The sequence below is a fragment of the Lonchura striata genome, chromosome 5 (assembly GCF_046129695.1).
Source record: "Lonchura striata isolate bLonStr1 chromosome 5, bLonStr1.mat, whole genome shotgun sequence".
NCBI classification, from domain to species: domain Eukaryota; kingdom Metazoa; phylum Chordata; class Aves; order Passeriformes; family Estrildidae; genus Lonchura; species Lonchura striata.
In genome coordinates, this window is record NC_134607.1 from 23,708,770 (window position 1) to 23,733,593 (window position 24,824).

Consider the following 24,824-nt stretch of genomic DNA (forward strand, 5'->3'; position numbering starts at 1 on the left):
CACCCTAGTTTAATAGGACCGTGTTAGCAAAAGGAGGTGACATCCTACCCGCGATAGGGTTGATGGTTTTCTCCTTTTCTCCTGCTGCATTAGAAGTCCCCTTGCCCATCTTGAATCAGATATGGAGCTCCTACCACACATGCCCCAAAGTGGAGGCATATTCCCACTCTGTCCCAGGCCAGAACTCCTGCCCAAAATACCCCCATAGCCCCTGGACCCTGCCTGATCACAGCTCTGCTGCCTCCACCCCGCTGCAGGGATGGCAGTGCTGTTTTATACACAGGAAACGTTCCCCTTTCTCACAGAAAACAGGATCTACAACAGAAAAAGTCCAGTTTCATTCTGATCCAGCAAAAGCACACTCAAAATGGAGGCAGGGCAACTGCAGGATAGAGGTAATTGCAGAATATCACACAGCCCTGGATAGTTCCCATACCCCTTCTTCTTCCCATCCTTTCTACACTCATCCCTGGAGCTGGAAGACCCATGCAGCAGGGAAACAAAGGAACAGCTCTTCCTGGCCAGCTGGCGGAGAACAGGCTTGGAAAGGATTTGCAAAGTCACCAAGATCCACCATTTATTCTCAGCAGGTGTTTCTGAAAATAAGTTTCAAGGGTTTGACAGAGCCTGGAAGAAACAGGCCTCTCATCAGGATAATGCAGGGATGTGTAGCTATAGGAGCAGCGATTTAGAAATAAATCAGTATTAAAATTTAATATTTTACTGCCAGACTGGTCAGACAACCAAAGGAAGAGAAACCCAAACAAACCACACCACCAGACACTAAAGCAGCAGGTGGCACATCACAGAGTTCAGTCTGTTTGCATCAGGCACTGTGCTGTTGTCAAGTGCCCTGTGCTCCTCTCCTTCAGGACTTAAGTTGGAAGAAAGCAAAAACCACAAAATCCAGGGTCCACATCTGTCGAAGTCAGCACACACCCAAAGCCAAGGGTGTGGAAAGGCCCATGCCTCTCTCCTCCTCAAGGCCAGACACATGGGATGCCAGAGGCTCAGATCCAGGAACCAAGAGATCCTGAATCAGATTTCACATAACTCTCGCCTGTTCCAAGGCTGCAACTGCAGAGATCAGCTCAGGTTTATTTTTAGGCACTCCAGTCCTGTGCCTTTTTTTCCAGTAATTCTGATCAAACTTGTTCCTGGAATTCAGAAACAGATTCAGCTGCAACACCATGCCTCCTGTGATTTAAGATGTGACTCCCAGAAAAGATGCCAGGGCCATTAAAGGAAGAAATGACAGATGCTGGTGTCACTTTATCATTTTCTACTTTATTACTTCAAATTAACAACCACGATAAAGCTCAAAAAAGTCCAATATTTACACAGGAAAAAAGTACAAAATCCCCCCCAAAGTTCTTCAGGTTTTTTTTTTGTTTTTTTAAATTACAAAGTAATAAAAAGTTTTGCTCTTTAATTAAAAAAAAGAGAGAGACAGTAAGAGGGGTAAATAAATTAGGAAAAAAACAGGGAGGAAAAATAAAGTGTTAAATAGAAAGGGTAAAAACAAACAAAACAAAGACTAACCCCACCCTCCCCGCCCTGCCAACAACCCATCGGCTCCACACTACAGTGACAGTGTGTCTGCTACAGGCCATAGGTCGCAGTGGTGATCATTGTGTTTCAAAGCCCCAAGTGCCACAAAGCAGCTTGAGAATTCCTAAATTATATTTAAAAACAACTAAAGTCGGGGGGGGAAAAGGGGGGGGAAACGGGTGGGAGAGGGCAGGAGGGGATTGTGCATGTATTGGTGGATCTTACTTGGGGTTGCATGAGGAGAGAGCAAGAACCATCGCTCTGAAAGAACTCCAAACTCCAGTTTCTGTGCGCCCCTCTCTTCTCCTCAAGTCCCACACTCTCTCCGCAGGAATTAAAACAAGTTTTAATTAAAAAATAAAAATAGAAAAACACGCACAGCCAGACAAAAAAAAATAAAAAGATCCCACTGCAGGGATGAGAAGTATATTTCTCCCTGTATGTCAGCTCCAACAATCCCATCCTCCATGGGACCAGGTGCCTCTCCAAAGAGATCCCTCAGTGTGTGAGGACCAGTTGGATCAGGGAAGGCTGGCACTTCTCCCAACAGCCAAAAAAGAAACCGCAGAGAAGCCACCCAAGGAAAGGAAGCCCGAGTCAATGATTAGGCTGTTACCACAATTCCCCTCACAGCTTAAAATGTGTTTAATGCTTGAGAAAATAAATTCTGTTATACTAATAAAAATCAGACTTCTACCATCAAGTGTGGCTGGAATCTGATTCCCTCCTGGCCCACAAGGCTCCTGAAAAGAACAAAACAAAAAATACAAAAAAAAATACCTCACCCACCCACCACCAATCCCTGCCCTCAGAAAAAAAGGAGAGCAAAGTTTAAATTTATATGGCTAGAAACCATATGATTTGAAAACAACATTAAAGAGAAAAATTAAAGCAGGAGAGGATAGGCAAGAAGAAGGAGAAAAGAAAAAGCAAAACAGAGAAATCAAAACCAGGAGCAGAGTCAGGAGAGGGAACTGAGGGTAGCCAGTGGGGGCAGCGATAGGGGCTGGGGAGCAGCACAGGCGTTCCCACACGGCTCCCACGTCCTCGACAGTTCCTCGGAGGTGCTCACACCAGGGACAGGTGGCCCTCTGGAAACGGCTCACACCAGCGCAGGGGCACAGCTCGACTCCTCATCGTTGGCAAAAAGAAATTCTGTTGGGTTTTTTGTTTGGTTTTTTTTTTGTCTTTTTTTTTTTTTTTTAGTTTTTGTTTGTTTTTTGGGTTTTTTGTTTTTTAAAAGAAAAATACAGTGAAGACACTAAAAAGAGAATTCAAAAGAGAGAAAAAGGCAAGAGATGTTAGGAATAAAGGCTCTTCCCAGCACTTCCATTGCCAGTTGGAGTGTAACAAATCAAATCAGCCCTTTCTTCTACACTCCTGCCTCCCCTCAGAGTTACCTTGCCCAGCTACTGTCATTTCCTCTACAAGAGGCACTCAGTAGCTGTACCAAGTCTTCCACACTTGATCACCTGCTCAGCACCCTCCACCCCAACACTGTCACACTGCCAGAAAAGCTTTCATGAGGAATTAACAAAATGGCTCCCCAGCCCAACACCTTCTCCACCCTTCCTATCATCCTGGAGATCTGGAAGCTACCTTTACACCTAAGACAATCTGTTCCCTCAAAGTTTTGGCAGCCAACCTTATTCTTCCCTCTGAGGCCAAAGGACATCTCAAAGTAAGATGAAAGGAAAGGAAATATACCAATCCCCCACACCAACAAAGTCTTAACTTAAGGCTTTTTTTCCCCAATTCCCAGTTCCCCGGCATAAGTACAAGCTCACCTAAGCAAACACTGGTCCAGTGGCAATTGCTCCTCACTTCCCAAGGTGATCAAATGGCACACTTGTCTACAAAAGAAAAAGAAGAGTTGCTAAGGGCTGGAGAGGACAATAAAAAGCAAAAAAGGCATCAAAACAGAGAGACTGCATGTTTCTCTGACAGCAAGACACCCTCCCTCTCAAGAGTTTACTGCTTTGCTTCTCCAAACCACTGTGGTCTGGAAGACAGCAAGATGATGGCTTACTCCAAGCAAGGCAGAGAGCTAAAATGGCAGTACTCAGCATAGCCTCCATAAAATACATAATAGAAGAGCAAGGAAGAGCAAGGGTGTAACCTTGGTACCACTCCCCTCACCACACCAGAAGCTTCCAGCTCATGTCAGCTCCAGCAAATCAGGCAAAAACTGCTCTGGGGCTTGTAGACCTTCCTGGCCAAGGCCAGGAACATTGCAGCAGGAACTCACCTGTGATGCTGAAATCCGTGACACCTCTTGCCGCCCTGTGAGGTCAGACGAGGAGACGTTGGCAGGAGCTCCTCGGTGTAACCTCATGCTGACCTTCCGCTCCCTGTCCACTCTTGAGATTGCTCTGGGGGACGTGTTGCCTGTTGGGGCAGAGAAATGCCGAGACAAGAATATCAGTCAATAGCTTTGGTTTCCGGCCAGCAATAGGGGTGGCACCCTCCCCCAGCTCTCCCACCCCCCTCACCGGACTGCTGGATTCGGGAGGTGGGGGTGGAGGCCATGGGCTCGGTGACATTGCGAAGACGGTTGGCAGTGGCTCCGGCAGGTGGACCAGGGGGCAGCGCTCGTGTGGCTGACCCTCGGAGCTGCCCCATCCTCTCCTCCCGCTCGTGCTCTCGCCGCTCCCGATCCATATCCTCAGGGTTCCGGGCTGCACCCTGAGTGGAGAAACCCCGACGCCACACACGGCTGTCAGGCAGGAGAGACAGCAGCAACCCCAGACAGAAAACACACGGTGCTCCATCATGCCAAGAAAGTGGAGCTCCACCCCCAAAACTCCCCTCACCATTTTCCACTGCACCAAGAAGGGACCTCATTCTATTCCAAAACAAAACAGGTAAGAAAGCATATAAACTACAGCTGTTATTGCAACACACATCTATGTCCCACCTCCAAATACAGTTCTCTCCTGAAAAATTATCGCTAGCTACAGATCTACTGACTCAAGTGCTCCATCAGACACACTAATAGAACAGTAACTATACCCCCAGTTAGTTATACACCAAAATACTCTGCCTCTTTTTCACTCTACCCGGTCCCTTTGCTCAGGCTGTTTACCAGGGCTAAGTACAGACATCAGGCAGTTTCCAACCTTCCTCCCCCATCTCCATGATACAAACCAACCCCAGTCCAGCCCTTCTGCCAAACACACTCACAAATTTAAGCATGTTCCAGTCAAAGACGTAGTCATAGGAGAAGCCTTGGCGGTGGAAGAGGTTGCGGAAGAGTTGCCGCAGGTATGAGTAGTCAGGCTTATCATCAAACCTCAGTGAACGGCAGAAGTTGAGGTATGTCGAGAACTCAGCTGGAGAGAGCAGAGAACAGCTGATGGCTGTGGTTTGCCATCCAACCTGCCTTTCAACAGCGGCTTGCTGGACCAAGGCAGCACAAACACTGAGCTGTGTAACATGGACTGAGCCTGCTGGTGGCAATGCTTTGTCCACCAAAAGGACCCCATTTCTCTTTTTACCAGAGAAAATGTTAAGCACCTCTTTCTGTCGGCTTCTCCAAGCAAGACCTAGCAAGTCACAGTGGCTGCTGAATGACAGTAGAAATGCAGGCCTAAAGAAGAGCCGAAGACAAGTTTTGGGAAGTTCAACTCAGAACAATAGTCTTCCTAGCTCAGTAGCCTGTCATACACAATGGTCAGAAGTAGATGAGAGAAGAAAGAATGGGGCAGACACATCTGACACTTCCACTGACCTGCTTTCAGCTCCATGAACTTCCTGATCTGCATGTAGTTCCTAACTATTCAGTAATTCTCACAATTTCTCTTCTACATACTCGTCCCATCTCTCCTCCAACTCCTGTAAGATTTAAGCATCCACAACATCTTCTGAGAAGGACTTCCACAGGTCTCCACACTGGCTGTGTGAAGAACCACTTCCTTTTATTTTGAAGCTGGCAGAAACCAGCGTTGTTTCTCTTCCAATACAAAAACTGGGGCCACCAAATAATCAGCTCCCATCCAAACTTCTGTAGGCACAGCCAGAGAGTAGACTTCTACCATCTCTCTATCTACCTCCTTTTCCAGCAAACTCATTACTTGGGCAGAAATCAACTCACCTCTGGTCACGCTTTTGGCCTTTTCCTCAGTTATACCATATCCTTAGTGAAACAGTGGGATAGACCAGACCTACACAGTGTATGCAAGGTGCAAGTGGGCCATGGGTTTAAGCACACTGGGCTTCTTTCCTAGTAATTCCTAATGCTCCCTTTCCTCAGCAGCCACCGAGCACAAAGTTGATGTTTTCACAGAACTATCAATTGTAATTGCAACAGCTCATTGGTGAGTGACACTGGTCAGCCAGAGCCTACTACTGTGCACATGACCTGAGGACCAAGACTTCTCTCTGTTCTCACATACATTACTCCATGTTTACCTACAAAGAACTACATTTGCCACTTTAATGCCTGGTTATTCCTGAGACTCCTCATTAAACAGTAAAATTTCAGCATCATCAGCATACCTTCTCAGCTCAATGCCAACCCCCCCTTTGAAATGCTCACCAGGTCCTAAAGATCCCTCCTCTCAGCACTCTCATGCCCTTACTATCGAAGGTTTGACTGCCCACAAAAACACATTTCCCACTTCTGAACCTGAACTGTACCGTGACCTCTCTGTTATCCTTCTCATCACCCGTGTCAGCAGCACATCCTGGTCTGGGGTACTGGGCACTGCCCTTTAGGATTCAGGATTCCAGGGGGTTTCAGCAGGCGAACAAGCCAAGCAGCAGACAAGACAGCCATCAAGATGAGAGCACTTACAAGGGTACCCTTTGCAGAGCACCTCGATGGGCGTTGACATCTTTTTCTCGCTGATCCTCTCGTACTTTTGGCGCTTGGTGGCAGCCTTGAGGCCCTGCCAGGGCAGCGAGCCCAGGTTGAAATACATGAGCACATAACCCAGGCTCTCCAGGTCATCACGGCGACTTTGTTCTGTGAGAAATTACAAAGGGGCAAGGAGTGAGCAGCAAACAAAACCACTTTGGCAATCACATAGCTTTGGAGGTGAACACTGAATGGAACGACCAACCCTTTCTCTTTTCTGGTAGATTTCTACAGATACTCAAACTTGTAGAAGACATTCCATAGCAAATTCCTGTGATAATGGACATAGTACAAGAGTTAAGGTGCTCCTCTCCCCATACAGCCCAACCCACTACATAACTAATGACTGACTACCTCCTCACTTGGACAAGCCTTAATTCACAAAAGAATTTCACATCTCAAGAACTGCTGCAGCAACCCTGCCTACTTTGCTCTTCCCAGTCACAGAGGAAGGGCACCCACACTTCCCCACCCAGAATGATTCTTCAGTCCAAGGATTAGTCATGACAGAGGCAGACACAGATAGACAAAGCTAACAGAGCTAAGTCCAACACAGCCCTTTCAAACACATCTTCTAATTTAAATTGCTGATAGTCTTTAAGCAGGGCAGAAACAAGGAACTAGGGACCCCTTCTTGTAGTAAACAACTTTGTTGATAGTAGAAGCCTAACATGTAATGTACAAAGATGTCTTTCCAGCTTGGTGACATTTTTCAAGCTGTGGAGGAAAGGGGTATACTTTGAAGAAAAAACTCCCCTCCAAATGGGGCATGACTATATAACTGGCATCACTACCAACTCTACTTAGACCAAGGGTTGCCCTTAAGATGCCATTGGAAGGACTCGTCTCTAGATGCTTACTAATGAAACAAAAGAAACTGGCTCACAAAAAAAAACCCCAACATTTCACACTGACCTTGTTCTCTAGAATAGCCAAGACAATTTAAAGTTTCAAGCTATCTCAAGAAGGATTTGATGCAGAATCTCAACAACTGCAAATATTGCCTGGTTAACTCCTCCCAACTCCTCCAACATTGCTTGCAAATTCATCTATAAATCTTGCCAAGATTGTCTTGTTCTTGTTTCCCTCCCAAATAAAATAAACACTTTGGAGGAAGTACTTTACATCTCCAGAAGAATAACTGACATAGATAACAGGCAGGCAAAATATGGCTTAAGGGAGAGCACAGGGATAGAGAAAAGACTAAAGACCTTCATCTATTAGATTAATTTACTACAGCATATTTTGCTGGATTCAGTGCCACATCCTGGAAGATGCTGCAGATTATATGCTAGTCTGTGAGCTCTCAGTATCGGATACATGTTACCACCTGCCCCATTCAAAGGCCAGTAGATCACTACAGATATCCCTTTTTCTGTTAGCTGAGCTGAATCCTGACAAAAGAATAGCAGTAGCAGGTCACAAATACACGTATCCTCATGTAACAACACAAGCTGTGGGTCACAAGGCTCCTTCCTCCTTGTAAATGTCTCTCAGAACCTCCTAGCTGTTTTGAGAACTGAGGGCTTGTCAAGTAAAAATTGTTGAGGGGGAAAAAAAAGTACCATGGTTGCAGAAGAAAAGGAAGGTCTTATCATTCCATAACTGATAGGAGAGATCATTTGGGTCAAAGCACATGAAACACCACAAAAATGCCACATTCCAAGATGGTAGGGAAGAAGGCAGTCCTGCAGATTCCCAAAGTGTCTTACTTGGAGCATGCAGAAATTACAGCACTTTTTGACCTCACGAACTTACTGCCTCAAGTTGCCCACTTTAAAGGGGCTAATACTTCCTAATCTTATCAGGCTACTGCCAAAGATAATTACATGGCTGTCTGGGAGATACTTAGGTGCTATGACAGGAACAGAGAAAAGAAACCCAGTTTTGCATTTAGCCTAAGGTTGGGATACGTGTACTCTCAGAGGGCTGCGATTACTCACCATGCATATCAAATAAACAAAACTAAACAATACTGGCTAATGACCTACATCCTTAGACAGGAGGCATGTGGAAATGGAGTCAGAACACACACCCAGGGCTTGAAAGCATAGGAGACAAGGATAACCTCAATCCTGCAGTCTTGCCAGCCCTTGACTTATCCATGCTGTAGCTTTAACACCTCTAGCTGTGGCTTCCTGACTAGAGGTGGTTCCCCTCAGAAGAGTAGGGAAAGGCAGGGCAGGAACCAGAGAAACCTACAGAACAAGCAAATCAGCCTTTCAGGAATAAATCAGAATGTTGCCTCCAAAATCTTGCTTGAACTCCAAACTGCTTAGGGCAGGCTGAGTAACACACCTCCACTTGTGTGAAGCACAGCACTTTTGAGCAGAGCCACCAATGCCATCCAGAACAGGATATATTCTGCAAACAGATGCCTGGTCACAGTCCTACCAGTTTAGGGAAGGCCAGAATTAGAGACTTGGGATTAGGGAGCCTCAAGTCAGTGGGGGATACTATGAGCCCTCACTGAAGGCAATGAGAGGGGTTAAAAACCAAATTAGGAAGCTAACTAGTATCCATTACGTGCATGCAAACACACTTTAACTGTGTCTTAACACAGCAATATGATCAAGGAAAAACAACTGCAAGCACAACGCCTAATTATTAAAATGCTGAATGGTAGGTGTTTCACAGCACTGCACTCCCCATGTTTAGCACCTCACGTACATGTGGGCATTGTAGCCCACTCAAACAACTTCAGTGAGACTCACACCTGTGATGAGCCTGAAATGCCAACACAAGGGGTCACAATTGTCCAGCTGCCTCAAAACATTGTAGCAGTCTATTACCTGTAACCCTACATACAAGATACTGAATTAATCCTTGGAGGAGGGTAAAGGACAACAGTTTCTACATCCTGTTTATTTGTTTCATCTATAGTTACTATAACACATCTCCCAGTCTTTAATTACTTTTTTTTGCAGAGTCAGGATACTAGATAACATTAAACAGCAAAGAGATAGAAATAAAACTCTACCTCTACATACCAAGGAAACATTATTTAGTGTTAACTACTTTTAGAAACACGACAATCAGTGACTAACTCTCATAGCATCCCTGGGCCACAGGAAAAAGAAAAAATCTCACTTTGGAGTTTGAAAAGTGAAAGAAAAATACAAGTGACGTGAATGCATCCGCTGAGCAAGTCAGTCCAGAAGCAGAATTATAGTCATACCTGTGACACCACACCATACTTTCTCTCTCCATTTTATCTCAGCTCTCCTGCAATGTTTTGGTTTTTTTTAAGCCAATTTTATGAAAAATGTATTTTCTATAAGACACTCATCCTTTCTTCCCTCCTTCCCAAAAGCCTTTCCAATAGAAAACACAAGGTCACCTTCCCACACAACCCAGCATGTCTTCCCAAACCCAACCCACTCTGCAAGCAGTCTCTTGCCAGTTCCCTCTCACCCCCAGTGAGGTTCCCAGCCAGCCCACACCTTAACTCCCTTTCCAAAGCAGGGTCCTCAGAAGCCAAGTCAGGGGTGAGTGGCAGGACAGGACAAGACATGCTTGGGCAAAGACCGAAGACTGAGAACTGGTTGCCTTGGACACAAAGTTCATGGCAAAATGAGTTTCTTTGCAGCCTAAGCTGTTTCCTGAGCATTTTCCTCCACTCTGATCCTACCAAAGTGATGCTGCTCCCATGCAGAACTCCCTAGAAATCAGCTGTCTTCCCTGGAGTCAGCCCAGCTGCAGGCAGGCTTAACCAAGCAATGTTTCCCTGATTACATAGTCAGATCCGATCTTGCATATGCTGGACTAGAGTTCCCCTTTCTCTACCCACTGCATGGCAACAGCTTTTAAAAACACACAAGAATCTGGAACGGGTGACAGAGGGCAGGATGAGCAGGAGGACTTATGATCTGCACAGCCTACACCGATACCATCTAGGATATTCATTTGGGAAGGCACTGCCCCCCACCCTCTCTGTCACCCAGACAGAGACTATCAGGCTTCTTCTAAGACTGTCTCATGGGCACACCGGGCATCTATTTCAGACATTACAGGCTACAGTGGGTGCAAGGGACTCTCATCCCTAGAGCATGTGAAAATTGACTGGAATGCGTGAACCAAAGCCTGCACAGTCCAATGACTCCCCCAACGGCAAGTCTCCAGCTGTGGAACCCTCCCCAGTTTTGCCTCCTACTTTTTTCCCCTGTCACCAGGAAAAGAATGTGTTTCCTCCAGACATCGGAATGCCCAACCCTTAGCTTGCAAATTCAAATAAAGGCATTTATTCATTTGCTATTCCTGTCACACAAATACCCCAGCACCTGGTTCCTTCTCTCTCCCTAGACCACATTAACGTAATGTTAAGACAGAGAATTTAGTCTCTGAAAAGTCAAAAAATTCAGAGTGCTGGTTCCCATGGCAATGCTGCTAACTCACTAATATCTCTGTCATATACCCTGTGGCAAGGTCTTGAGAAACAGGAACTTCAGCTGAAACCCAAACACCCCCACCCCCTTTCCTCCAGGCAAGTCACTGTAACCTTTATGCCATTCAGGGCAACTATCGGCAATGTGGAGATAATACACCCGAGACCTGTTGCGCAGAGTAACTCACACCCAGACTCTCCCGAATCAAAGGGCATGGAGAGAGCAGCGGCTGCACTCAGACCAATGGCATATGCAATTTGCCCTTGGATTACTGTTTAGACATTGTTTGTTCATCCTGACACACAAGCCAAGCACCAGTAGTAAAGGGCTAAGTTGGGGTGGAATGAATAATGAAGTCGTTCAAAAGCCACAAGCAGACATTTAGCCTCTCGTGATCGGTTCAGGCAGAGCAGGCACACACAAAAGAATCGACAGACATAGTAGTGAGAATTATTTTGTGCATGTCTCCTTGTGGCAGTTACCATGGCTGTGGAAATCCTGACTGAGAATTCAATGGAGAGTCAGTTATATATATGCAGGTCAAGCCAAAATACAGAAGGCCAACTCAGAAAGCTCTATGAGAACTATTTTTAATAACATAGAAGAGGTCAGGAGATTACAGCCCACTCTCAACACACAACACTCCCCATTTTGATATAAATAAAGCATTCTCCATCTAAAGTTATATAGTATTAAGCAAGGAAGACATTGGGAAAAACTGCTTTATTTTCTGCAGGCCAAGTATTGAACTTCAGATATCTGAGAAATATCTGCAAGAGGGGAGAATGCAGGAAGAATGAGGACATGAAATCCTGTGGAAGCTGTTAGTTTGAAAGTTTTGAGTGCCTTGCTCTGATTTTCAAATTCCCAGGTGAGGTTATACACTTGAGAAGAAGCGCCTTCCAGAGATATAAACAATCTGCAAGCAAAGCAGATACTTCCCTGGGTCCAACAGGCAAGACAGCATTCATGTTTCTGCTCCTTAAGAGTTGCCAGTCAATAGCAGAACCAAGTCAGCTTGCTCCAAATGGACCCTACAGTAACTAAGGAGGCCTCAAAGTGTGAACAAAGTTTAGCTTTAATTTAGCAGAGAAAGGAGGTCAAATGCTGGAAAGAAGTTTTTCACAGCCACCAGGGGCTGACTCCCAGGACAATAGTTTCGGTGACTTCAGGAGGTTTAAGCATGGTGGCTACTAACTGGCACAAGGCTTTTACAAAACCTGGGATGATGGTCATCACCAGTGTAAGACCTGGCTGAACACTCATCATTCTTTTCCAGCCTAGTTTCATCTCCTCAGTACTAACCACACACATTAAGGACAGAACCCTACTCCGAAGTTGCCTGAGTTTGTGTAGTTCACAGACACGTGTCTATTTTGAAGGCCTGTGACAGCCAATCCTCAATCACAGAACAGGGGTGTCCAGGCAGCTAGAAGCCTCCCCTCAATTTCAGCTTCTTGTATATTTCCTGCACATCCCCATCCTCAGTAGTAGGTAACACCACATTGCAGGGGCCTCTTATCTTCCAGCTCTGACAGCTACAGAACAATCACTGATGAAGGCACTCAGGAGTCAAAAAGACAGGTTTCAACTGCACATATTCCTAAAGGCTCAGTGCTTGTGAATGTCTCCTTTACACATCTAATCAGCCTGCAAAAATTGTGCAAAGGCAGATTTAGTAGGAGCACAGTCAGAGAGGTCACAGCCTTAATGCTCAACAGGGACCCGTGCACTGAGCAGTGCACACACATAGACCAGGAGACGATTTCTGTCTTCAAGGAGCTCAGAATGCCACCACAGCAGCAGAAGTTACACAGGTGTAGCATTTAAGTTATTTGCCCACCATCTCAAGGCAGGTCAGCAGCAGAGTGAGGCAAATAACCCAACCCCCTCCTTCTGGGGACACACAACCTCCTCTGGAAAGCCCCACCGAGAGGCAACAGCAGGCTCACCGATTCCCAGGTGGGTGTTGATAGAGGCGTAACGGGCTGTGCCAGTCAGATTCTTGTTTTCCCGATAAGGGATGTGCTGGTGGGTCCGGGCATCTCGGTACTTCTTGGCCAAACCAAAATCAATGATGTATACTAGGTTGCCCTTTTTGCCAAGGCCCATAAGGAAGTTGTCTGGCTTCACATCCCGATGGATGAAGTTCTTGGAATGAATGTACTCAATACGGCTGATCTAGAGGAGGGATAGATAAACAAATAAATAAACAAATTGTGAGACAAGCAAGAAACAAACTTATTTTAACTGCATCTGTTAAAAATAGTACCCCGTTCAAGACACTGGCCCATCAGAGCAAGAAAAGGACACTCTGCATTGAGTATCAGTGATGACAGCCAAGGAAATGACACCCTCTGGACGCTGCAGGATCTGGAGATGGAATTTAACCCTGCACACCAACCCAGTCCTCACTCTGAGAAGGTCACCATTAACATCACAAGGAAAGATGGGAAGCAAGTCTATAGGGACTAAAACTTTGAGCTTCAGCATTGACAGCTGTCAACTTTTGAACTTAGCTGAGCCAGGAAAGGAATGGGCCTGTTCAGAAGAGTTAAGGGTCTTGAACCCAAGGCATGAGCAGTGGAATTAAAATAGGTGCCAATAATTCATCACACAGGCAAAAGTATCTATGTGTGCAACACTAACACAAGGCGAGCAGCAGGCAAAGGAAGGAGGGATGGAGATAAGGAAATGCCACCAGTGCCTAGGTTCCAGGCCCCCAACTTCATCAAGAAATAGAAAGCTGGCAGCCACTTGTGCTAAATGAAGAAAGCCTCAGATGCAGCAGTTCTTAAGCAGAGGGAATGGGAAGGGAGTGTGTGGGGGGAAAAAGCATGGAAAAGGAGAGTAGGCACAAATGCTTCAGAGGAAACTCACCATCTGGTCTGCCAGCAGCAGAACTGTCTTGAGACTAAATTTGCGGGAACAAAAGTTGAAGAGATCTTCCAGGCTGGGCCCCAAGAGTTCCATCACCATCACATTGTAGTCCCCCTCTGCTCCACACCACTTAATGGAGGGGATACCCACTGGGGAAAGAAAAAGATTAAGCCCAGGGAACAGAGAGAATAGATGTTGAATCCCCTGCTGAGAAGTTCATGTGTAACACCAAATAATTTATTTTCTACAGCCCTCCAGAATAGTTTCCTTCTCCAACCACTCCCCCATCCCCATAATTTCCTCCCCATCTCACCTCCTCCCTGCATCATCTTGTAGAACTTGCTTTCAATGTGGAGCTGGGGATGCTTGGTTTTGACACATTCCAGTTTGATGGCCACCTCTTCACCAGTTGCAATATTGGCTCCTGCATAGGAATGAGAGTGAAATGAAGATTGCACAAGTTTCTACTGAAGTTAAACACTTCTAACAAGGCCTGTAAAGATGCCAAGACCTTAAGATTTGCCCTGAAATTTATTCTCTATGACAGAAATTAGATTCAGCTACTTCAACTTCATACGGTTTCCAGCACTGCCATTTGTAAACGCAAGCCAGAGAGAGGCACATGAATAGGAAACCTGGTCTGATCCTGAAGTCAGTCTAGAACAACAATCCTACACGTGAACTGCCTTGTTATCTCAAAAAGTGACAGACTTTGGCAGGCCAATCTGCACAGATCAACAGTACCTAAACCTTCCTGAGTGGACGTTGTAGCTTCCTCTAATCATAAACCTAGCCCCTGAACCCAAGCAGTCCCTCAGGTAGTGATAGGGAGTATCTCTTCCCCAGAAAAATTACTGGTTACCTCAGTTACATAATTTCAATACAGCCAATTAGTTCAGGATGAAACATTACTAACATGCGAGCTCTCTCTTTTCTCCACAGCACTGACCTGCTCAATACAGACAATTTCCAAATCCCCAGCTTCTCTCTCTCCTGAGGGTTTTAATAATACCTTTATCTTTTGCCAACACAGAAACATTTGCTATATCACAAATTAGAAGTATGAAGAAATAAGCAGAATCCAGTCCTGAATTAAGCTGTCTGGACACCTTTGTTGAAGGTATTGCTAGATACTTCCAATTACACTAAACCACCACCCCATACACTTCTCTCTGAAAACAACTGAGCTGCCAGCTGCAAAAGCCAGCACTCTGGTCCCAAAGTGCACTGTCAAAGAAGGAACAGGCTGCTCCTTTTCTTGTACTAGCTGAAAGGATTCCAGATGTTTCACATCATCCTAAAATGGAAAGGAGGAATATCTGTACACGGGTCACGGGAATGACACTCAAGACTTGCTTTTCTCCTCCTCCACCATGCCTGCTTCGCACACTAAGACAAGCCCCTCCTCATATCTGGAACTATTAGAAATTTCACTTAAACACAAATCAGAGAGCAGCCCTGATCACAAGCAGCCTATGAACACTGTCATAAAATAAACTACTCCAGAACATGCATGCCAAACATGAGCTGGAATCAAAGGTGATGTTTTGCAGATATCCCATAGCTAGTTTTGGTAGGTCTGGCTAATTTGTGCCTCCTGAACCCTGAGATAAGACTTTAAGAGTCCACAAGGACAAGCTGCAGATAAATCTTTTCAGTTATCCTCTTTCACACACTGCCTCCAGAGCCAGGGACCAAAGAAAAGAAGGAAATGTTCACACAACTGGATTGCTTCTCCCCATGGATCTGAAAGAGATCCATCTCCAGCTGAAGAGTTCTGGCTTGTACACAAAGTTAGCCAAGAGCTGCCTGCTAGCAAAAACACATGATCTAGATGCTGCAGCGCTGGGTTGAGACAGACAAGCTGCTAGGAATTTGTAAGAGAGCAACAAAAACGATTGGGGCCTAGAGGGATTGATTTACTAAGGAAGATTAAAAGAGCTAAATATGTAACATAGACAAGAGATACAACTAAGAAGGGTGGGGAGAAGAATGGGACATGACAACAGTCTACAAATATTTGAAGGCTGTAAACACTAAGGAGGGAGAGGAATTATTTAGGGTGTTCTGAGGGAGGGGAAGGAGGAGCAATGGGATTAATTTAATACAGATTTTAATGCAGGATCCAGGAGAAGGGAAAGGGGAAAAGCCGTCCTGAGAGGCAGAAACATTTGTCCAATGCTTACTTTTGAAAAGATGCTGGCATTTTCCACTTAAAAACTGGTGGCCAGAAAAACAAGTCCGTATATTCCCTTCACTCCACCAGAGGACCCTTCTTAAAAGCACCAGGTGATGCAAGGAGGAAAAGAGTAAGAAAAGGGACTAGTATCCTTCCACCTTTTAAATTAGTGTTCAACCACCGGCTCTCATTCAGCATGGAAACACCCAGGACATCCAAAAAACGTAAGAGCACTTCCTTCCCTTGTCTCTTTCCCCTGCCTTTGTGAAGACTTTCCTCGAAATCCTCTGAAGCAGCTCCCTTGTCTGCTCCCAGAGACAAGGGAGAATTTTTCCCTCTCCTGATACATTTTCTGACACAAAAGAAATGATGAATCTCTCTGACTTTTTGCAGCATTAGCATTTTGAATGAACCTGATTCCCAGAACATGAACCATGGAAACATGAACGAGTTTTCATCTCCAAATTACCCTGGGTGTTCAGAAACATGGAGATGCATCCACCTACTGGGCTGTCTGCAGGTAGGGAGTGTTATCTGTGAGCACATAAAGGGAAAGCAGGGGTAGACATCAAGAAGACTCTGATTCTTCAAAATGTGATTATGTGATTCAGATGCTCAGATGGCCTTCAGTCCCACTCTCCATAGCCCAAGCACAAGTGTTACTTAGAGAAAGAACAAATAACCCTGTGGCCTAGAAGAGCACAAGCAGACTTGGAGGATGGTTTGGGTTGGAAGGGACCTTAAGGATCACCTAGTTCCAACACCCCTGCCATGAGGGACACCTTTCACTAGGCCGGGTTGCTCAGAGCCCCATCCAGCCTGGCCTTGAACACTTCCAGGGATGTGGCATCCACAACTTCTCTGGGGTACCTTTTCCAGTCTCCCACCACCCTCATAGCAAAGAATTTCTTCTTAATCTATAATCAAAACCTTTTTCAATTTAAACTCATTCCCCTTGTCCTATCACTATGTGCCCTTGCAAAAAGTCTCTCCCAGTCTTTCTTGTATGCTTCTTTCAGGGAGGGAAGGCTGGAACTAGGTCATCCCAAAGCCTTTTCTTCTCCAAGGCTGAACAATCTCAATTCTCTCAGCCCTTCCTCATAATAGAGGTGCTTCATCCATCTAACCATTATTGTGGTCCTTCTCTGGACCAATCTGACCTAGCCTTTGCTCAGGGGGTCACTGTCTGAACTCTTTCGGCTTGTTCCCTCTCCAAACCTCACCATGTCTACAAGTTGCTCCCTGTACTATTTCTTGGCTAGAGATCCACCTAGATCAAGACCACCACTAGCGAGGAGGGAATTTAAGGGCAGCAGTCTTTCTGATCCTTTGTTCCATGCTTCGACCACCATCTTTTTTAAAGCTACAAGTACAAAAGCAACAGTTCTGTGCTCTCTTTACAGACTGGAAAGCACCGTGTTTCAGGCAAATACAGCAGAGTCTGCTAGCTTCAGCCACTCGAGAGACTGAATGTAGGATGGGGGATAATTCCAAACATCCTCCCCCAGTCTCGCTCCGCTGTGGGGGCTGCACAAATTCAACTCATTCATCAAAAGCTCTTTGAAACGGGGCCCCGGGGACAGAGGATGTCACCGGCTGAACAGGATCTTTTCAGAGTGGAATCCTGACTGCATGTCTGATACAATAAACACCGCCCTCCCTGAGCATCGGGGGCAACAGGCAGAGGCCCCACACTCCCCATCATCTGTGCCCCTCTCTACAGCCTGCCGAGGGAAGAATGGAGGGCTGGGAACAGATGGATGAAGGCAGATAGGGCGAGAGAGAGTTAACAAGCCAGGAAACAAAGGGAAGGCACTCCCCTCCCAGCAAGGGAGGAGCCTGCCACCAGGAACTGTCCCCAGCCAGCTCAGGTCCCAGCATGCTTTGTCTGCCCAGCTCCTCTCCACCACCAGTGTGCATCCCGGCCAAACCATTCCTACACGTCCAGCAACCCTGCCCTGCCTCTTGGCCAGCACCTCTGACAAAGCACCTCCCCCTCCAGCAGCCCAAAGGTCTCGGCAATTCCTCTGCAAACTGGGTTTGCTCTTCTGAATGAGCATTTCTAGAGGTAAATGGGCTAGCCAAGGCTCATGGGCAGCCTGATCTCATTTCCCACCCTCTCAAACCAATGCGGAGAGAGTATTCCACCTGGCACATCTATCCTTCAAAGTAGGGCATGGAAGGAATGTGCTTCAAGACCCAGCTAAGGATTAATACAGTCCATCCTTTGTATCTACCCACGTAAAAATCCAAGTTTCCTTCTGACAGACAAAAAACCTAAAACAAACCCCAAGAGGACAGCAGGCAGCACCCATTGGTTATAGAGCAGGTGAAGGTAGTAACACCCTGAAAGAGAAGGATAAAGCATATAGCCCCTACTAATCCTCAGAGACAGACAAGCCCTGCTCTGTATCCACACCATTATCAAAGGAGAGAATGCTGAGGTGAACCTGGTGCAGGAGAGAAGTCCTCGTGAATGAGTCCTTCCGTCTGCAGAGAAGGCCGTGAGAGCATAGCATGAACACAAGCGTCCTCCAGACACACCACCACAGACTACATGCCCAATCCCTCCAGGCTGGGGAGTCACCCAGGCTCCATGAAGTCTCGCTATCACTGCTTCAAAACATGCTGGCTTGCACCTCAAGGAACATCACAAGGGCTTTGATACTGCATTCAAGTAACTTGGTTGAATCCTGCTGTGCTCACCACACTGGGGCACTGGGCTTCTTCTGTTTAGTGACAGGCAAGGCAGGCACAACCCCCTCACCAGGGCCTGTTTTCCATACCTGATTTGCACAGGCGGATGACCTGTTACATGGTACAGAGCAATACAGGATCAGGTCTTTCCATTCAGTACCTCCTTTCTCTCCCTATATGTACCCCAGATGTTTAGCAAGATCCTGGCAATTTACACTATCGTAGAGAGGGTCTGCAATGCTTCAAGACATAACAAATGTGGAAAATGCTGTGTCTGAGCTACCATCCCTGAATCCTAGCACTGGGAATTAAAACCACTGTCATCCAAGACACTAACTGGTTGAAGGCCCACACAGGAGCAGCATACAGGAACAGGCTGTAGTAAAGGCAGCACACAGTGGAACTGGGATCCCAGATCCATTATTTATCCTTTATTCATGTTCTGGATAAAGGTGGCAACAAAGCCTGTTACTGATGATTCCCACAGGACACTTAATCAAGAGGGGCTGCCAGCACCAAGCAAGAGAGAATAATAAAGCAAGAGGGAACTGGAAATAAAAACCAGAGGTTGATTATAGATGGTGATTTACAATCAGAGGAAAATGTAATCTGAACTGGAGGTATTCAATGAAAGGGATTTGGGGAGGGATGGGAAGATGTTGGAGATCCTAGAAGAGCTCTCCAACGATACAGCTGACAGTGTGTTATGGCCAGTTCTGTAACCTGATAGTGTTGGCTATGGGGAAAGCCAAGGAGACTCAAAGCAGCCTATGCAGAGGCATCACATTACAGATCACCCAGGGTAGTCCTCCACTGCCAGGCACTGGAAATGCCACACCTCAAAAGCAGTGTTGACTCCAAGCTGCTCAGCAGATGAAACTAGGAAAAACTGAAGGACCAGCAAAAGTGAGGAGTGGTGGATATACTGGGAACCGAAATACACCTCAACTGAACAAATTAACAGTCAAGGAGCACATGACAACCACCTGCAAGTACCCAAAGGGTGCGGACACTAAAGCAGAGGGCAGCCCTTCAGCTGGCCTGCAGGACCACAGCAGAACAGGTAGTGGTGAGAACCAGAGACAAGGTAACACCAGCCCTGATGGAGGGATCGAGCAGGCTGCTGGGTAGTCTCGCCACTCTGGCCCCACATGGTTTGAGCCAATAAAAACATGAGCAGGCAAGCATCAGGGAACATATCTACACATCAGCACACTGGCTTGGAAGAACTTCTACCCAGGTGACCTGCTGTGGTAACAGGAAACCCAGCACCTCATGGGCTCTGTCCACTGAGCTTCCAGCTCAGGTCATTTCAGACATTAATTCTAAATCCCATTACAGATCTAACAGATCTGAGCCCGAGGACTTCAACCAGGCCAGGCTCTCTGACCTGTTTTACACCTCCTCATCTCATACCTTTCTCTTACAGGTCCTGGACCACCTCTTCCACTACCAGTCTTCCCAAAACAGCATTCCTTCTATCCTTGAAGGAATAGCTATGTCCTCCCTTTCCACCACACGCTCTGTGAACAGAGTTTATACCCACACACACCCAAGCTCAAGAAAAGGAAGTGAGAATGCTGGAATAGAGTATATGACAACTATGCCCCAAACAGTCCAAATCTAAATCAGTCTGATCAACCAGCACTGTGTCTTCAGTATGTGGTAAGTCAAAGCTGAGCTCATCCCCCTTTCTTTACCATGAGAAGGCCAGCAGCCACTAGCAGTATTCCATTAGTTTTTTTCCCTTCTCCACCCCATCCAACCTTACATGGTGCCCACAAATACCAACAGGCAAGAAAAACAACCCCAAAACAATGATGCAATTGAGAAAACCAACCTTGAGACAGACTCTCACACTCACCTAGGTAAATGTCTCCAAACGAACCACTGCCAATCTTTCTGCCCAGCCGGTATTTGTTTCCCACTCGAAGCTCCATGGTTCAGTCGTGCTAAGAAAAGAGGCACAGAAAGAGCACTGTCAGAGCAGAAACAGGAAGTGAATCATGTAAGACTGCAGAAGAGACTTCCCCACTTCATCCAGAGGCTGAGCAGTTTTAAATCTTGAAATACTTCACTTTCTACATAGCTTCCATCACCTCTCCTGATCTGAATTTCCAGGGACAGCATGAGCAAGAAACACTGCAGGACCAGAACACTCTCAAGCTTGTTTTTCACATGTTCCCATTATTAGAATGAAGCATGATTGAACCTCTTCCCCTCTTTTTGCTCAGAGACTAGGGAGGGGTTCAGGAAACCCCTTCTAAGAAGGTTTCAGTGCGTGATCATGCCACACTACTGTAAAGAGGTGGCATGGTACTGCTTCCTGTACCTTACAGTACCTGACACTGGGACAGAAGTACCTTCTGAGACACCAGAAGGGTCAGGAATAACAAACTCTATGAGGAGTTTCCCTCTGACCCAGCCCTACTCCAACACCTCAGTGCTGGTGAAGCAAAGGACCCAAGGGCTGCGAGGGACAGACAGACTGCCAGGAGCAAGTGACTGCATCTCTCCTAGGCAGGGGCCGGCACAGGGAGGAGACATCTCGCTGAACTGAACCCTGCCAGGCACACACTGGCTAGGAACACCCCTTGCTCATCTCCACACACTTCTGCTGATCACCACCTCCTTTGGTCTACCTGAGCCTCTCCAACTCTCTTGCCTACCTAGGTATGGCAGCTGTTTGTTTTTAGCAGCTCAGGCCTTTCCTCATCCCTTTACCTGAGATGATTAGCTAACCCTTTGACCTCATGTACCCTATCAACATGCCCAGGCTCAGCCTACTCACCTACCACAGAAAACCAACTGGGTGGAAGGACCACAGCCACAGAGTTTGTTCTCTCTGCCAACCTCAACTTCTGCTGCAAACACCTCGGCCAAACACAGCTCCAGCAGCTCCCATCTTAACAGCCCCCTTTCCCTTGCCTCTTCTATGTCCACCCATTTATTCTAGAAACCACATCTCTTCCTGAGACAGACAATGTGTCTCCTTTCAGAGGGATTTGCCACAGTCCTAATTTATGCAGTGCCACATTATTAGCGTACAAAATGCAGACACAGAGCCTGTTGGGGACAGGAAAGGTGAGGAATGATTCATGTTTTCACAAGTGGGAGCGAGGAACTTTCTCTTGCTGGAGTTCGGTGGGAAGGAAGCATCACTGTAGGAAAGAAGGGAGAAATGGCCTTGTGAGGCAGAAGTACAAAAAAATAATCCCAGCCACAGGATTCTGGGCATACTATAAACCCAGAGCTGCTTCCCTGCCCCAGGAGATGGGATTACAGAAGAATGGATGGGCTGCGGAGATGTACAGGGAAATAATCCTATCAAGGCATTCAGGGGACATTGTGAACCCTGAAAGCAGAGCTCCAGTCATCAGAAACCACACACAAAACACTCAGAGGTGGAGTCCCCTCACCTAGTATTTGCTTATGCATGTGGGTTTCTGTCCATCTGAAGTCTAGAAAACCCTGTGGCTATTTCTGACTTTCTTACTACCAGGAATGTAGGCAGAGCCTTGGGAACTGAACCAGAAGGCAGGCGTACCTGGGTGAGGGCGCAGCAAACAGACATGATTTCTATCCGCTGCCTGCTGTTCTGTATAACCACATTAACATACATCTGACTTGCTTACACTCCTACTCCAATAAACGATCAAAGGTCTGTGTCCCCAGGAACCGTCACACCACTGTCAAGAAGACAGCTCCCGATCCTCCTTCCTTCATGGAGTGCTCACCCAGGCCTGTGAACCCCGAGCACTTCCACTTGAGTCCAATTCCCAGCTGGGGCGAGCACAGCTGAGCACACGGCAGAGACTGGGCAAGAGGGCCCGGTGGGACACTGCAGGTACTGCTCTGCAACACCACAGTCCCTAACCTAAATTCGGACCCACCCTTCTGGGACAGGCAGGAGCCAGGTTAAGAAGGGTTTCTCACACAACGAGGCAGCAGCCTTGTAGCTGATTAAGCAACAGGCTCCAAAGGGGAATCTAAAAAATGCTCCAGGGCGCGGGGGTGGAAGCGGGAAGCAGGATAATGGAGTAAAAAAAATCATGGTCTCGCACAGCTGTCATTTTGCCTTATCTCCCCCCCAACACACATACATACACAAGTGTGAGTTGAAAACCTGGGCTGAGGATAGCCAGAGAGCAAGAGCCTGGATTCCTGGTAAGAGGGCAGGACACATACATCCCACCCCCTCAACAACTGCTCCAGGAGTTCAAACATCTATCCCATTTGCTTCTATTTCACACACATACCCCCACCACCATCCACAGCTTCCGCCCTTTATCTCCTCATCTTCAGGTCTACTGTTACAAGAAGAAAGAAAATTGTACCCACAAAATATATATTCTTACATGTGAAATTTGTATCACCCCTCTATGTGTTATTTATACATGTAAAATTTAAAAGCCAACCCTCCTTCCCACCCCACCCCCCACAGCCTTAACCCCCCAGCCCTGCCACCCTTCCTGCACTCTACAGCCAAGGCAGCATTCCCAGGGGCTGCAGGGCAATCATTTAGTTAAACCATTTAGTTTTCCATAAGGGATTAACACACATACAACCTCAGAGCGAGAGTGTGCTCTGCATGAGTGTTTGCATACATGAATATCCAATACTACACAATCTCAAAAAAAATAATAAAACTATCCAGCCGCCAGCGCTGCTTCCCCACACACACCATTTTGCACCAGCCCCTTTTATATAATATAAAATACCCACGTACAGGCACAAAGGCCATTATATAAACACACGATAAGAGTTGATATCACATTGCTGTGCCAGCAGCGATGGCGACCAACGATGCAGGGACCATGTTGGAGGGGGGGACCATCAAGAGGGGCTGGGGGACAGGAGGGACACCTCTGTCCCACCCGAGGGGGTCGGGAATGAGAAGATGCCCTGTCTGGCAAAAGCCATACAAAACCAAACCCACGGCTCCATAATGGAGGCTGCCGATCCCAGCAATGCTCCAGCTTTCAGTGGAAGTGTAGGGAGTGGGGGCTGCTTTACCCAAAGACTATTAAGGCTTTAAACGTCTTTTTTTTTTTTTTTTTTTTTTTTTTTTTTTTTTTTTTTTGGGGGGGGGGTGTTTGAAGGGAAAAAAAGATAGGCTGGGAAACCAGTAATTTGACCTGGCTTAAAAATGTGAAGGAAAAAAGAAAAAAATTACATTGATTGAAATGCAAAACACCAAACCCCTCCAGACCCTTAGACACTTACAGAAAGGAGAGCAGCAAATAAGATGGGGGGAGAAAAGAAACCCCAAGCACAGAGCATTTGAACTACATTTGAGGAAGAAACAGCCACAACAGGAAAACAGGAAAGGGGGGACACACACCAAAAAATATAATAATAAATCTGTCCCTTACACCCCCACCCCCTACAGGCAAACACTACGCGAAGACAGCCGTACCCGGGCTGTTATTTTTCCGGGTAGGTAACAAAAAGCTGCCACCCCCGGGAACGGCGCTGAACTTCTCCTCGTCCCCCCACTCGCATCCGGACCCGGCATCGACCCCCGCCCCTACCGCCCCCCACAAGAGGAAATATCGACCCCACAATCCCCCCAAACGCAGACACCCCTTCTCCCCCGAAGAGGCGACGAGGGGGGCCGGGGAGGGAGACCCGGAGCATCAGTGAACGGAAGGGGTGGGGGGCTAAATCCCCCGGGGGGCGGCCCCCCTCCGGGACCCCCGCAGACCCCGCCGAGGACACACGGCACCCCCCTCCCCACCCGGCCCCGCCGGCAGCCAGGCAGGGCCCCGGCAGGCGGAAAAAGGGGAGAAGGGGGAACAGCCCCCCCAAAATCTGCCGCTGGCGGAGGGGGCGACCCCCTCCCCGCGCCCCCACAAAGGGGCTTTTGTCCCCCGCGCCCCCCCGGCCCGGCGCATCGCGCCCTGCCCTCCCCTCCCCCGCCCCCTCCCCCTCCCTCCGCGCACACAAAGAGCCGGAGGGGCCGCCTTTCCCCCGGGGTTTGCGCCCCAAGATGCGGGCGGGCGCCCCCCATACCCACCCTGACGGGAAGGGGGCCGTGTGGGGATGCTGCTCCGCCGGCTGTCAGGGGGCCAGGCGGCCGCGGCGGGGAGGATGACGGAGGATTGGGGAGGGCTGGCGGCGGCCGTGCCCGGCGCGTCCCTCCTTCGCTCGGCTCGGCGCGGCGCGGCGCTGCCTGCCGCCTCCCGCCCGCTCGCCGTCCCCTCCAGCCGGCGTGTGCTCGGCACAGCCCGGCGCTCACCCAGTTTCCATTGAGCCCCGGAGCCAAACCCAC

At 47.5% G+C, this 24,824-nt stretch overlaps 1 protein-coding gene across 2 annotated transcripts; it reads right to left on the bottom strand.

The window, feature by feature from the left end:
• Positions 1-1,267: 1,267 nt before the first annotated feature.
• CSNK1E (casein kinase 1 epsilon) lies at positions 1,268-24,824 on the bottom strand. 2 transcript variants are annotated; one of them, XM_021553957.3, is made up of 11 exons: positions 24,792-24,824; positions 20,415-20,502; positions 13,988-14,098; positions 13,675-13,823; positions 12,747-12,975; positions 6,347-6,517; positions 4,735-4,883; positions 4,044-4,236; positions 3,800-3,939; positions 3,339-3,404; positions 1,268-2,812 (listed from the first exon to the last, which is right to left on the bottom strand). In XM_021553957.3, exons 2-10 carry the CDS (start codon positions 20,488-20,490, stop codon positions 3,372-3,374), a joined length of 1,251 nt encoding a protein of 416 aa, XP_021409632.1. In that variant the 5' UTR covers positions 20,491-20,502; positions 24,792-24,824; the 3' UTR covers positions 1,268-2,812; positions 3,339-3,371. The 2 variants fall into 2 exon arrangements, with proteins under 2 accessions (XP_021409632.1, XP_021409631.1); XM_021553956.2 differs by lacking the exon at positions 24,792-24,824 and adding an exon at positions 24,570-24,751.